Genomic DNA, 13,873 nt, shown 5'->3' on the forward strand with positions numbered 1-13,873 from the left:
AGACTCGACGCGTACACGCGCCGCCGTCCCGCCGGCGCCATCGCGTTCTCCGACTCCTCCTCCTGTTCACGAAGATCCCCGTTCCGACTACACCCCGCCTTCGCAGACAACGCTTCGCTCCGGTCGCGTTTCACGCCCCGCAAACCGCCTCAACTTATGAACGTCAAGACTCGCAGTCTCACTTCGAGTTCGACGCTGAAAGGGGGATAGTGTGACGGCGTAGGCCGTCACAATGCTACGAAGTCTTATTGCTCATATGTAGTCGGCCGGTAGCTTTCCCTCGCAGAGGGTTTTGACGCACCCGCGCCTGTAACTGTACAGTGGCTTACTTATATTCTCACGCATTCGACGAGTAGTCAAGACATGTATCGTACTTATGTTTTCTTCTTCGTCGAATCAACGCCAGTATTCGTTGTCATTATACTCGTGCTCTTCGTCTCGCTCGTTTCGACTCCTCTCGTCTCGATATCGATCTCCGGCACCGTTACAATACGGCCCGGGGAGTCAGGACAAGTGACACTTCCTGGCTACTTACGAGACGCCTCGAGACGCCCAATTAGATGGTGACCATTATCATCGATGGGACCAAGTTCATTCGTCATTGATATCATTCGTTGGTATTAATATATTGATGGTGCTGTGCCTTTCGTTTGACAGTCGTTGTCAATTGACACCACCTCTGTCCACCACTAGCTGTGATTTTGGGGCTAATTTCATGGCTTCTACCATCATTCATTTGCCAAAACCAATGGGTCTAGGTCCTTGCCTGAGTTGGCCACTTTGACCATTTTACTGGTTCCTTGTCCTTGTCGCTACTTTGGTCAAATTACTGGATGTTGTGGGTCGACCATTTTCACTCATTTGGGCAGCCAGTGCTCACGTGTCTTCTATTGATTTCAACGGCCGTGCGACTTCTTCAAAACATATGACTAATCACCTGATTTGGGTATCCTGCTCCCACCACGGCACCGACGCCGCGCCTTCCCTCGTTACCGCCGCCGTCGCCTCCCCTCGAGCTCGCCGCCGCCGCCGCCGCGGCTCTCGTCGTTGATCGTTGCCCTCCCTCGCAGGCGCTTCCGCTCATTGTGCGACTACGTTTAGATGTCGCCCACCCCTCCACTGTTGCGTTTAGCCGTAGGTACTCCCACCATCTATCCCGTTTCATTGCGAACGCGGTATTGACATCGGAATATACAGCTGGCACCGCCGTTTCCCGCCATCATCGCCGCTTCTCCCCGTCAGCGCTTCTCCCGCCATTTCCCCTTCCCCTCCGCCATTACTCCACCATCGCTTCCCCATTTCTCCCATCCCGGCCGTATTCAGCGCCGTCCTCCATGCCGCCCTCCACGTCATCCTCAACGCCATCTTCAACGCCGCCCTCAACGCCATCCTCAACGTCGGAATGTGCCTCTTCGCTCAACGAGGTGATTGCCTCCTCAGCCGACCACTTCTTCTCCCATAGACGCGTAAATTCTTCCCGCAGGCGCCTTTGTTGACTGGCTTGACGAAGAGCATGCGCGCGGACTCCCTCTGCGAAAGATTGCCGGGAAAGTATCAGCGCCGAGGATGTCGATAGGCTTGCCTGCGCAGCTGTAGCTCCTGTCTGTGAGTCCTCCGCATTCGTTGTCGCCGTTCGTTCTGTCGCTTGGAGGATGGCGGTATCTTTGTCCAGAATAGAACGCTCATCCCACCACTGTGCTCGGTGTTCAAGGAACGCGCGCACTCGCCGCATCTCCTCTTTCAGCAAGTCTACCTCCTCTTCCCACCGTTGAGCCCTTGCACGCGCCTTGAGCCACTCGACACGGAGACCTGTATGTCTTTTAGGTGAGCTGTTTTCGCATGCGTTGGCTGCTCATACCTTCTTGCTCATGTCTGCCGCTATCTGTGCCCGAAATACCCTTCATTGTCCAAATCCATGATATGATCCTCTGCCCTTCGCCTAGCCCCTGCTCCACCACTCTCGCTCGTCGCCTAGGTGTCACCGGCTCCATGGTCGGCTCGTTGAGAGCTCGAATGTCAGCCTTGGTGAGTATTTTCAATTCTAGCCCAGAATGTCCTGGCCCTTTGAGAGAAAGGAACGCGGTGTGAGCATGTTCGTATTTGGAATGCACGACCCGGATCTTCCTTTCATACTCATCGATCAAGGTGCGTGCTCGACTGCTCTTTTTTTGTCCTCGCACATTCAGATTGCGGTAGATCTGGAAGTGATACTTCGTCTGTATCAGGCTTCGTATCTTCTCAAGCGCGGCGTGACACTCGGCTTCACGAAGTTCGAGCTCGGTGTTGGCAATATCGTGAGTGCATATCTTGCGTGCCTCGGCGTTCAGTGACGACGGCATCCATAGGATAACTTTCTCCGGCTCATGGTCACTGTTGCCATCCTTCTGCGTAATCAAGGTCTCTACCCCAGGCATGTAGGCTCGCTGGACCTCTTGGAGTCTGGATATCTCGCGACGGAGGCTAGTGCGGCGCTGCTCGAACTGGGAACGCTCATCTGCGGTGAGTTCCTTCATTCGTTGCAGGTCCGCGCGTAAACGTCGTCTATACATTGTTGTCAACATGATATATACCGAGACAATGAATCATATTACTGTTTATCTTCGATGGCTTGTCCCATCTTGATGCACGCGCTGGGAGTTGTCTCATGGGGGAGGAGTGTAAACTCCCTTTCCCTTTCGACCAACTTTGCACGAACCTGAGTCTCGCTGATGACTGGAAACAAGAATGAGCATAGTAGCTATAGGCATGTGTTAGACACTCACTCTTACGATCACTTAGGTATGGATTCTTGTTCGTCTTATCTTTCTCCCAGGCAACGACCATCCTCGACCATGTGTCACGAAGGTTAGAGTCGATGGATTCGCTAAAGATAACGAACGCTTCCTGCTGGACGTTGCGCAAGTCCACGGCAACAAGCAGTCGAGAGCGTAGAGTCTTTCCGAGACCATAATACTTATCCAAGTTGTGCCACGTGAATAGTATGTTCAACGTGTCATGACGGAAGCCACTCGTCATCTCCTTTGTGAATGTACCTGCAGGATTCATTCTTGACCAGCCCCGTTCTGGGCCCTCTCCGTCCGTCCGACCCGCGCCGACCATAAGGTTGAATGAATGGACTGTAGCACATACTTGGTCGTGCCCAGGGGCGTGAAACTTGGGCACTCCAAATACGAGGGCGTTGATCAGCTCAACGACGGCTATCTGTAACTCTGGGGGGAGGGAGTCGACTCATTTGAAGAGATTGATCTTCCACTGGCAAGCAATATCGTACGAAATGATCACGAGCAGGAGGAACAATGGGGCTATTGTCGAGAAGAATAGGTAGTCCATAGTGCAATACCTGGGCGAAATGATCAATGAGACGACACCACAAATGAAAACACCTAATTAGTAATTACCGTTCTCCTCCAGGCAAGTCGCCCACTCCCAGTGGACGAATGAGTTCATGCCGAGCGCACATCACAGCACCAACGCCAGTCGCCTTCAAGCCTTTAGAAAATTTGCTTTCGGCGCTCGACATGGCGCGAAAGCCACTACAAGTTGATATCTTTTCAAATGTCAGGACCATTTCTTACGTTTAATCACACCGTTATTAGCTCACATCTTTTTGTTTGTCAAAGCGTTTAAGGTGATCCTTGTATGGTTCTGTCTTCACGAAATATGCTAGACCGTCGTGAAGTTCTAGATCGGCTGGAGACGGCCCGCGGTCTCGGCTTTTTAGCCGGAAATTTGCATCCATGGCTAGAAAGAGAGCGTACAAAAATCTGTGTCCTTTCAGCGCGTGTACATGAAGAACTATGAATCACAAGCTCACCTGCGGGCGATATCAATGTCCTTCCACCCCTGAGGGAGATTGATATCTGGATGAGGACATGCCGGACAAAGCACGGCGAGCTCTCCCGGACCTGTGGTCTCCAGCCCGTTAGGGACATTTCCACGGCCGGCCTCTCTCATTAAACGGATATGTTCGTATTGACGGCTAGTACGGATAAATTCTCGGTACCGACTCTAACAGGTTGTATGAGTGATATTGGAATAATTAGTATGCGGGATAGTTTACCGAAGGAAGACTGATGCCTAGAGGATCTGTCATCCTCTCGAGCGCCTCGTAGTATCCTTGTGCGGAAACCTTGCTTTTGGACATGAGAGCACCAAACTGCATAAGACACTCGTCTGTGCAAGCGGTTTGAGGGGTATCGACACTAGCGGGAAACCATCCATAACGGAGGAGCTGCTGTCGGTGTGGAAGCTTCTTATCGCAGTTACAAAAATCGACTCGGACGGAGTGGACTCCATTCGTGTGAATGACAACAAACTTGGCATGACCTGGATGACGAAGGACGCAGACAGTCCCATCTTCGTGGCCTGGACGAACTACTAGCCCCATAGATTTCAGAGAGACACGCTCGAGGAACGAGCCATTCCATTTCTGTATCCATCCAGACGTTATGGATCAACTTATTTGACAGCATGACACGCGGACTTACCGATATCACATGAAGCGGCAGATTCTTGTGCGCCGCAAGACAACACTCTTCGCACATCATGTGATGACCTCCACAAGTCTCGCAGCGATATTCTCTTTCTTTCCCGCGACCACAACCACACGGAAACGATGCCGCGGAACCACGACCTTCACTGCGCACGTATTCATCCAGGTACTCTTGTCTATAACCTGGGCGGTCCTTGTCTCCGACCCAGATACGAAGTGGTGCGTCCTGTTACCGCTTGTCAGCACAGCGTAAGGTGAGGATGTCAACATTGATCATACTGATGATAAATAAGATTTTCGTGGAGCAGCATCAGTTACGATACACTCTCGGGGAGATGGTCCCGTTTCGTCGGCGATTTCAGGTACGTCCGTGTTGTTCAGTGTCATCTCTGCGTCCAGAGGTGTATCCCACGTTTCCTCGATCACATAGGATCCTTCGAGCTCATTGCTTGTACTATCATGAGCAAGCATTGGAACGTCAGGTAAGTCTTGCCTGGCCTGTTCAGCAGCTCTCAGCCATCGACCATCTACAGACAGTTTGACCTCGCGCGCGTAAGTCTTCAAAAGCTCTGGGTCCTCATCTTCATCATCTGACAGTAGGTTATAGGTCGAAACCTGAGTCTTTGCCTTGCGTCGAGGCATGGCGGCCACCACAGGTGGGAGATGGATATGGACGGCGGGCTCTGTGGTTAGCGCTCACCACCTACCATCTCTCAGCTCATTTTGCATATAGGTGACACCCTTACTCAATTGGTTAGTCGCTAGCTTCGGTGTAGCTTCAACTTCGCATCCTGACACATTGGTTATAGGGCAGCCATCTTTGGAATGAGAAGCAATTTACATTCTATTTGAATTTTGCTTCAAGGCCCAGGAAATTCAACGTGAGTGGCTTCTGTATAACCTCCTCGGGATCTCAATATTCAATGCTCAGCGCTCGCCTCAGAAGACAAGGCCCCGACGCTTCTGCGCTGACAATGCGCTGATGCACGCGGTGATGAATCCATTATTTTGGGATGAGATTCGCCATGCTCAGAACTGGGAAGGGTATGACCAAATGATACTAATGGCGCCACGAGAAATTTTTTCGAGTGCGAGGAGAACCTTTACATAAAAGAGCCACCTTGTTCGCTTGGGTTCCTTCGCCCCCTTCGTCTTCCCCACTATGTCTCTCCCTCGCGATGCACGCAGACTCTCTCCCCATATCCCCGACTCCGTTGCCTCTGTCTCTGACGGAACCGATGCTCCTTCCCCTCCACCGAGCCCGCCGCCACCTCCGGCCCCGACTCCCAACTGGGACCTCCCGCGGCTCGATCATGACTACATCGTCAATCTCAACTGCGGCCACATCGGCGCGGCGGTGGCTGGAAACGGCACCGCTCGCGAAATAGTCGACGCTTGCATCACAACCTGCTGCGGTACGTGTTTCTCTCATTCTCTTTATTTGTCTTCGCCTTCTCAATGTCCTGGCTATTCAGTAAGACTTGTCGCCGAGGAGGTGACGACGCTGCTTTTCAAGGATCGCCGCGAGGTACAGTTCCAGGATATGATCCAGGTGGCGGTCAACTACTCCCTCCGTAGTATCTATCAGAACGAAGAGTTCCAACGGTATGTAACTCGAACTAGGACCAATATTTCGAACTAATTTAGGAAATTTTCAGCTTCTTCCGAGGCTACGCTAGAGAGGAAATACGACAACAGCTTGGGGACGCGGCTGTCATACAGCCGCACCACCAATCCTTCATTCGCGTCCCTGCTGCGTCCGCCGTGAGTATTCAGCTATGCCTCATATCCTGTCACTAATACATCAGCAGAACTCTGCCAGGGACCAGCCCGCCACTTCGGCATCCACGGCTTGTGATAACGTACCCACCGGAAACCAGCGCGCAGCGGTCGCTTCACCCTCCCCGGGTCCTGATCGCACGCCTTCTCGTTCGTCGACGGCAGCTTCACCCTCCTTGGCACGCGGTGACGCAACTCCTCGCGCGTCGACGACAGCATCGTCATCCACGTCTCGTGATGATGCGATCCCTCGGGAACCGTCTTCCAACGTAGCCCAGGTCTACAGAACCAGGCGGTACGGCTCCATTGACCCCAACAGGGAGGGCCTCGGTGTCATTCCTCTCGACGGCGTCGTCAACCGAAACCTCGATGCGGAGACTCATGGCCTGGTCTTCCGCCTTCCCCGTAGGTTCGCTATACTGCAGGACAATACCGAAGTCATGTACTATACGCCTGAGACTGGGACTGGCGCTCCCTTCTACTGGGTGCCATACGGGCGTGCCATTGGTGTATTCACGTGAGTACTAGCTTCATCTACACGTGCTTGGCCTCTCGCTTATCTGCTTGCAGCTCTAAATTCCTCTCGCTGTGGGCCGGAGATCCCGAGGCAGAGGCTTACCAGGTGGGCTCGCTTGAACAGGCGTTCGTCGGTCTTGAGAACGCCCTGTTCGAAAGGCGTTTCCGCATCCTTCGTTGAGAGCGATCTTATTGATATTGCATGTGCATCTATTCAAAATCTTGAGCTGTCCTTGCATCTTCGTATACCATGACATAGTCTACATGATGTGCCATCTTGATCTTGAAATAAAACCGCGTCGATGTTATACAAACAGTACCCTCTAAAATGTTGGACTTAAGCTTGCGAATGTGAGATCTCATCATCGGCATTTTAGTACGCTTGGTGCGCTTGTCAATATCCCAACTCGATTTCGGAGTCTGCGTATACAAGAAGTAACACGAAAACATTGCTAGTGGAAAGTGGAACTCAACTCGGCGTACGCTGTACTCAGGTTTACGTACATATGCCATTGCACACTTGACACCAAAACCTAAGCGGAGTATGATAGCCTATGCCTTTTATAAGTACGATGTGCTCAGCTGATAAGAATACTACCACATTGACATTTAAGTATGTCTCCGATATTGCATTACTGTCAGAGACAAAATACACCTGCCGTACTATTCATGCAGTATCATAAGTTATGTTGAATGGCCCACTCGTAATAAAGGGATGATGACTCGGAAGGGATATAGTGAACGTACTACTCGACTCTTTCGCTCAGGCTGCAGCTCAGAGTCTTTGATCGAAAGGCGTTATTAAGAGTTTTATCCCCTGAACTCAGGACTATCTACTTCATTGGTACTATACTGTTCTGAGAGCTCGCTGAGATCTAATGTTGAGCCATGCAGTCAGTGTTCAGCTTGACGTTAACTGATTTCTGTACTGCAGAAACTTTGCTTGTTGATGACATTCAAGGGATGCGAGGATGGGATTTGACGCGGCCTTAAAGCTTAAAGATACATCACCAGTACTACGTCAATGTCTCTAGTGAAGTCAACGAGTTGGATACTGGATACATAATATGAGCCACTAATTCTCGTTGACGAGGTAACAGACAGCCCTGTCATATCTCAAACTAGTGAACAATTGATACAACTTGTCGAGGATGTGACTTGACGCGGACTCGGACTTAAAGCTTAAAGATCCATTACCGGTATTACCTCAACGTCTCTAGTGAAGCCGACGATTTGGATACTGAATATACGATATGAGCAACGAATTCCCGTTGACGAGGTAACACAACGGCTGTGTCATATCTCAGCCTTTAACGATTAGTGGTGTTCCAAACTTTCCGTGACACGTTGGTGAACTCAGCGACTTCAAGTTCTTCTGGTTGACTTTTGTCATTAAGGCGTCATTACTATGGTGGTTCGTGATTGCTATTATGAATCTGTCGCTTCATCAACCGGGCAGCGGGCTCGGAGTGCTGAACATACCATTCTATGTCCTTCAGAGTCTCAAGCATCAACGCAACCACTACAGGAGTAAGGTGCGCCGGTGTCACATACAACTATATCGTATCATTCTGTGTGCGTGATATTCAAGGACTCATGCACCAAAACAGCAACTGCAGATCTAAGGTGCTCTGGTATCACATCCAGGTATCGGCTAGTCACTATGTTTGCCATGGACTCTCCCGCATAGGTGAATCCATGACATTCTTTCTTGTTATGCTTCGCCTACGACCCCAGCACACGAACAAGCCCTCTTTGAGGCGTCCACTAGTCACTCTAGATCTATCTCAGCCCGCTGGACCTACGACCGCGGGCGAATCTCAAAGCCATCACTGGCAGATTATAGAAGTTCTCTTACTTCGGAAGTCGGGCCCAAATTATACTTAAGACTCGGCACTTGCGTGGGCGCACCTCACGCCCTTTCCTCGCTAGCCCCACCATGGAACCCATGTCACGCTGCAACGAGGAGCTCGACGCCCTCGTCGAGAAAATTTTCATGCAGAACAACAAAGTTAAACATTCTGCTGCGTTCACCAAGAACGAGCTCAACAAGACGAAGGAGCGCGTCCAGGACTACATGGCGTACGCTCTCTCTTTTCTTTTTCCCTTTTATTTGAGCAGCGCTGACGCGACGCCTCAACAACGTTTGTTTAGTATACAGGCCAAAGTCGTGATGCACCGGCACTCGAACGACTTCAGACGCCGCACCGATGAGCCAGATCCCCCGGTCGTATTCCCTACCAACGGGCATGTCGATCCTTCGGCTGTCTTGGACGAGGACGGAGAGGACGGCGGTCCTAACGTCGCCTTCGCGCTGTAAGTTATCCATTGCCTCTGTGATAGTCCACCTTAGCTTATATCCTATGCAGCTGGACGCTCGACGGCTGCTTAGAAGCGGCGGAGCATTTACTTTTCCTCGCTCGTCGCTTCGTCAGAGGTAATCCGTACCAGTTCGGTCGGATGCTCATTGTTCTCTACGACCTTTCAGGAATCAAGTCCTGCAAGGGCGAGGGGGACATAAGTATCCTTGTCGGCGCCATCAGGCATCTCGAGGGCTTGCATGCCAAGGTTCATCGCGTGCAGAACGCCGTGCGCCAACTTCGCGGCGAGACGTCAGTCGAGTATGATAACGTTGACGATATCGGTTGCTTTGTCACTAAGCACCTTGCCATTGCGGAGGACGTCCTCAATCATGTGCGCGGTGGCTCGGTGGATATGCTGGAGTCATTAATGTTCGAACTATTCTTGTGGCAGAAGGAGAAGGTGCCTTAATTAGATCCACAGTACTTCGTTGTTGCTCGCATAACTCCAATGCCGACTCGTGTTGATCTCTCCTTACACTAAGCTTGGAACTTATTAAACCTCAATTGGTTGAGCCGATACTTCTAGGGGTGAGCAGCCTCGAGGTTTCCCTTGAGATCCGACTGTAGATGCAACTGAAAGTAATGATTCATCCTTCGAGTCGGAGAGGACTTCTATCATCCTGCTATTACCATCCAATTTCAATAACAACCGTGAGTCCCGCACTGCAGCGCTCGTCAGAGGGCAATTCAATCCATTTCAAATTTCAGGTCCGTCGTTCCTCTAGTTGGAAACCCGAGATCAAAGTTCAGCGCTAGCGTTCAAGTTCATTAGTGTTGATAGTAGATAAGATACCGTATATGGCGGGCGCGTCGAAGAACCATTCTATGAATGAATCTGCTGCGTAAGCACCGCTAGGCCTAGCACCTGTCTTGATTGTCCCCTAGACATTCTGTATTTCATCCACAGGTACATATCAAGGTTATTACAACCGTGGACTCGAATGTTGCACTTTGTCGGAGGTACATTCGACGTTGCATTCAGACCAAAAGCCGACAGTGCGACTGAGAAATTAGCTTCTAAATATAGATGCCACGAGGTTATTCAGTGTCGAAACCGAGCCTTAAGTGCCAAACAGGGAGTAGCTGTCAAGCTTTAATCGCTTTTGCTATCCCAGAAGCTTCCCACACCAAGTATAGCTGCCGCGAGCTTCGGTGTCGCAACCAGTTCGTAATTACGAGACCAGAAGGAGTGGTACCACAATTTGGTCACCATGAGTTTTACTACCTAAGAAGCCTCCCACATAGAGAATCAGGGTGCATCAAATGATGACTATAAGGTTTGAATTACAACAATCGCCGCATAGGCGGAGCTTTGACTACGTGAAAATCGCCCTCGGTATGACAGAGGACGCTGCACAACGATAGCAGTACTTGGACGCGTAAGTCTGAAGATGGTGATTACTTTCAACAATGTGTTATCACGCCGGATCTAAGTACACTAGTAGCAATGTGACATTATAGCAAGGAGCGCCTGTACGAGCGCCAAGGGCTCTGGTTACAATCAGCAAGTTCAAGACACTATGTAAGCTGCGTTATCAACATCAAAGAGATAAGAATTCGAAGTTAAGTCGGATATAATGCATTCGCTCCGCACAATCATGCTTGACGGCGACGCTTCTTCGGAACTGATCCCGAAGCACCACGGGGAACAATCGACTGCTCAGCTCTAGACCGTGACTAAAGTTAGTCAGAAGAAGAGAGCGATTGGATTGACTTACGGAGAACGAGATTGCGCGACGCAGCCCATTACCCAACGGACGTCCTCAGCAGCTGCCTCCCAGAGAGGGTCCTTACTAGACTCGGAGGTCTCAGAGCCCCACCATTTCAGCGCTACTATCACCGACAAGAACCCGTTTTGCCCGGGTTTATCAAATGCTGACCAGTCACCATCCTCCCGAGAGAGCCGAGGTGCTACAGAGTCGGAAGGTGCGGCAATGTGTCGCCACTGGGGCTGGATGTGAGCCCACCACGCCCACCAGCCCTTCGCAAACTGCTGGGGGTCGCGCAGAGTAGGACGGCAAGATGAAGCGCGGCCGTTTTTGATCCACGTCGCGATCTGATCGGGCCTGTGCTGAGTCTCCAACGCGGTGGCTGAACCCTTCCCATGACTGAAGTCCGAAGACTTCTCGAGAACGAGATACTCCTCGAGAAGGTGAGTGTATGCGAGCGGGAGAGTCCAACCTTGCCGATCGCTGATCTCACTCTTCTTACCCTGACTGACCTTCTGTCGGTCGGCCGAAGGCAGGGAGTCTGCAGCTCTCAAGTAGTCTAACGCCTTGCAGAACCACTGAGGTGCACCATCTGCGAGATCGAGGTTCGACAGATGTACTTTTGCGGAGGCGTCTACGCCAGTCCGCGGGTCTGATTGGAAATGAGTAAAAGAGGAGGCCATGCTAGGGAAATGTCACTTACCGGGCTTATCGCCGACGACGAACTGCGATGTTTTGTCACTGGTTTATCAAAATCGTCGATCAGCGCATGCCAAGCTCCTCGAGCTCAAAGCGTACCTCGACGCAACGAGCTCAGTGGTCGCAGCGGCGGGTCTGGCAAGACCCCTGCGACGATTGTTTGGGAGTCTACTAGTAGACGGACAGAAAGAAAATCAGTAGAATGCCAATGGCATACGAATAAGTACAATGTCGTACCTTATAGGAATAGCCTTGTCCGACAGCGTCTCCGTCGGGGCTAGAGCAACTGTCAGTGTTTGAGCGAAATGAAGATGCTAAAGTAGATTAGATTTACCTTCCGAGGCCGCGCGCGGAGCGTTGGCAATGGTGCTGGCTTCGGGTTCATCGCGAAGACGTGTATTGTACGGTCTCTTAACCGGCCGGGGTGTTGTATCGCCGTCGTCGTTCGTCTCCGTTGCTTTCGAGTCAGAGGCTTCCTCCGAGGTGATAGAGGATACCTTGCGCTTTGCTTTGCGGTCTGCCGCGGTTGCGCGGCCCGCAGGTGGGCTATCCCTTTTAGGTGTAGTGTCGGCGATCGTCGCGATCGCGTTAGGAGGTAGATCCGACGGCGGTATAGGAGTACTCGACCGAGGTGGATGGGGTTTAGGGGTAGACACCGGCGGGAGAGGAGACGCATGCGCAGGGCGCGAAGATGAAGACTCGGAGGGACTCGTCGATGAGCCGGAAGCGATGTCGGGACCGAGCCCTTCGTCGCCGTCCATCGACAGAAGCTTGGCCAGCATCGCTTCGGAGACCACCTCCTTTGAGTTCTTGAGCGCGCACGCCGCCATCGTTGCCGGCGCTATGAAAATGCATGTCAGCAAAGTATATTGAGAGCTCGACTGATGTTACTTACTATAGCACGTTTTGAGGTAGGTCAGGTACAGCTTCTGAACCACCTTGAACGCTGCGGGGTTTGACGCCTGCCAGTTCAAAGGGGTGGCAGCAAGATTGCCGCCCTCGTGCGTACTGATCGTAAATGTTAGAGACATGAATGTATAAATGGCGCCATGCTTACGTGATGATGTTGAGCCGCCCTCCTTTCCGGGGCTCTGGACCTCCGCCGAAAAAACTGGCTTGTAATCCGGTGTACTCCCGGATTCCTTCGAGTATTGGGCCAATGAATCCAGGGAGATTGTCAATAGCGCTGAGAAATATGTTGGCGATTTTTTAGATGTAGGTCGAAGCGTTACTTACCACTGTCGCCCCTCTGGAGACGTGTCGATTGGGGCTTTGAGTGCGGTTTGCCAATTTGTGAGCTCGATTTTGTGTTCATCCGACGCCTTGGTCGCCCATACCGCCTGCTCCGCGAGAGAGAGCCTAGCGAAATGTTCGCTGGTCACAGACTCTCGGAACTGCGCGCGATGGTTGTCGCCAAGTTCGTTCTTCTTGAGAGCCCATCGAGCCTCGAAGTCGACTTTGACGGCGCCGCTGTAATGGTCCTTAGACCAGCGCTGAGATGGCGAGAGCCTCTTGGGCTTCGTCTGAGAGACGCCAGCCAGCTGCTTCAAGAGACGCGTCCAGACGTCGTTCTCCTTGTTGCCGGGTCGCCCAGCGCTTCTGATACTTTTGACGCGATTGTCGTACCAGCCCTTTATTGTCTGTAAATAGTGAGCATAGCCTACAAGGGAAATCGGGACTGGGAACGGGTGCACTTACAGCCTTCATCGACTTGATTTTCGCAGCCTTCTGCGCCGCCTCGATCTCGGTGAGGTCTTCGACAGCGTCTGGGGATTTGTCCGGGATGGGATCAGAGACCTTGTTGCGCCAAGGCACAAGCGCGAAGTATTCATTCGTCACCGTATCTATGTAGTCGCGCGCGCGCGTGGTGCTCTGGCCGCGCGCGGCGCGGTAACCCTCGATGTGCGAATCCAGAAGCTCCTTGATCCTTCCCGTGGCCCAGTGACGCGTGAGCGTTTCGGTAAAATATAGCGGGTCGTCGGGGGCGCGCTGAAGCTGCTTGTATGCCGGATTTTTCTCCTTGGCGGCGGCTGGTGGCTGGGGCGTCGCGTCGTCTGAGTCGCTGTGCTCGGTCACAGACTCGGAGGGTCCTACCGAGGACGCATCGTGGAATTGATCTTCGGTGTCAGAGCTACACATTGTTGTTATTTAACTGAGAACATAAGATAAAAAATACATACCTCATTGCTAAGCCGTGTCCGGAGGTGCGAGGGGAGGTGGGGAGGTACGAAGAAAATTTAGGAGCGCTCGCACGAAGCCGAGACGTTTCCAGTCTATATAGGTGGCGCCATTTGTTTCTCTTCCGATTCTGCAGT

General features: G+C 51.9%; 4 protein-coding genes across 4 annotated transcripts; 2 read left to right on the forward strand and 2 right to left on the reverse strand.

Moving 5' to 3' along the window:
• Nucleotides 1-1,276: 1,276 nt before the first annotated feature.
• CONPUDRAFT_73294 (uncharacterized protein) lies at nucleotides 1,277-5,134 on the reverse strand (the record flags this gene model as incomplete). Its single annotated transcript, XM_007770148.1, has 10 exons — nucleotides 1,277-1,809; nucleotides 1,859-2,541; nucleotides 2,592-2,712; nucleotides 2,763-3,201; nucleotides 3,272-3,340; nucleotides 3,602-3,764; nucleotides 3,815-4,008; nucleotides 4,061-4,429; nucleotides 4,488-4,718; nucleotides 4,811-5,134. The coding sequence occupies 10 exons, from the start codon at nucleotides 5,132-5,134 to the stop codon at nucleotides 1,277-1,279; spliced, it is 3,126 nt and encodes a 1,041-aa protein (XP_007768338.1).
• Nucleotides 5,135-5,654: 520 nt separating this feature from the next.
• CONPUDRAFT_73295 (uncharacterized protein) lies at nucleotides 5,655-6,968 on the forward strand (the record flags this gene model as incomplete). The annotated part of the gene is made up of 5 exons (XM_007770149.1): nucleotides 5,655-5,907; nucleotides 5,968-6,097; nucleotides 6,151-6,256; nucleotides 6,304-6,788; nucleotides 6,842-6,968. The coding sequence occupies 5 exons, from the start codon at nucleotides 5,655-5,657 to the stop codon at nucleotides 6,966-6,968; spliced, it is 1,101 nt and encodes a 366-aa protein (XP_007768339.1).
• A 1,758-nt stretch (nucleotides 6,969-8,726) lies between these two features.
• CONPUDRAFT_154150 (uncharacterized protein) lies at nucleotides 8,727-9,559 on the forward strand (the record flags this gene model as incomplete). Its single annotated transcript, XM_007770731.1, has 3 exons — nucleotides 8,727-8,869; nucleotides 8,942-9,103; nucleotides 9,157-9,559. The coding sequence occupies 3 exons, from the start codon at nucleotides 8,727-8,729 to the stop codon at nucleotides 9,557-9,559; spliced, it is 708 nt and encodes a 235-aa protein (XP_007768921.1).
• Nucleotides 9,560-10,746: 1,187 nt separating this feature from the next.
• Nucleotides 10,747-13,697, reverse strand: CONPUDRAFT_154151 (uncharacterized protein; the record flags this gene model as incomplete). The annotated part of the gene is made up of 10 exons (XM_007770732.1): nucleotides 10,747-10,816; nucleotides 10,869-11,511; nucleotides 11,563-11,600; nucleotides 11,658-11,726; nucleotides 11,796-11,835; nucleotides 11,893-12,399; nucleotides 12,454-12,566; nucleotides 12,616-12,744; nucleotides 12,795-13,198; nucleotides 13,257-13,697. 10 exons carry the CDS (start codon nucleotides 13,695-13,697, stop codon nucleotides 10,747-10,749), a joined length of 2,454 nt encoding a protein of 817 aa, XP_007768922.1.
• Between the last annotated feature and the right edge of the window lie 176 nt (nucleotides 13,698-13,873).

The sequence above is a fragment of the Coniophora puteana genome, assembly GCF_000271625.1.
Source record: "Coniophora puteana RWD-64-598 SS2 unplaced genomic scaffold CONPUscaffold_6, whole genome shotgun sequence".
Classification (NCBI taxonomy): domain Eukaryota; kingdom Fungi; phylum Basidiomycota; class Agaricomycetes; order Boletales; family Coniophoraceae; genus Coniophora; species Coniophora puteana.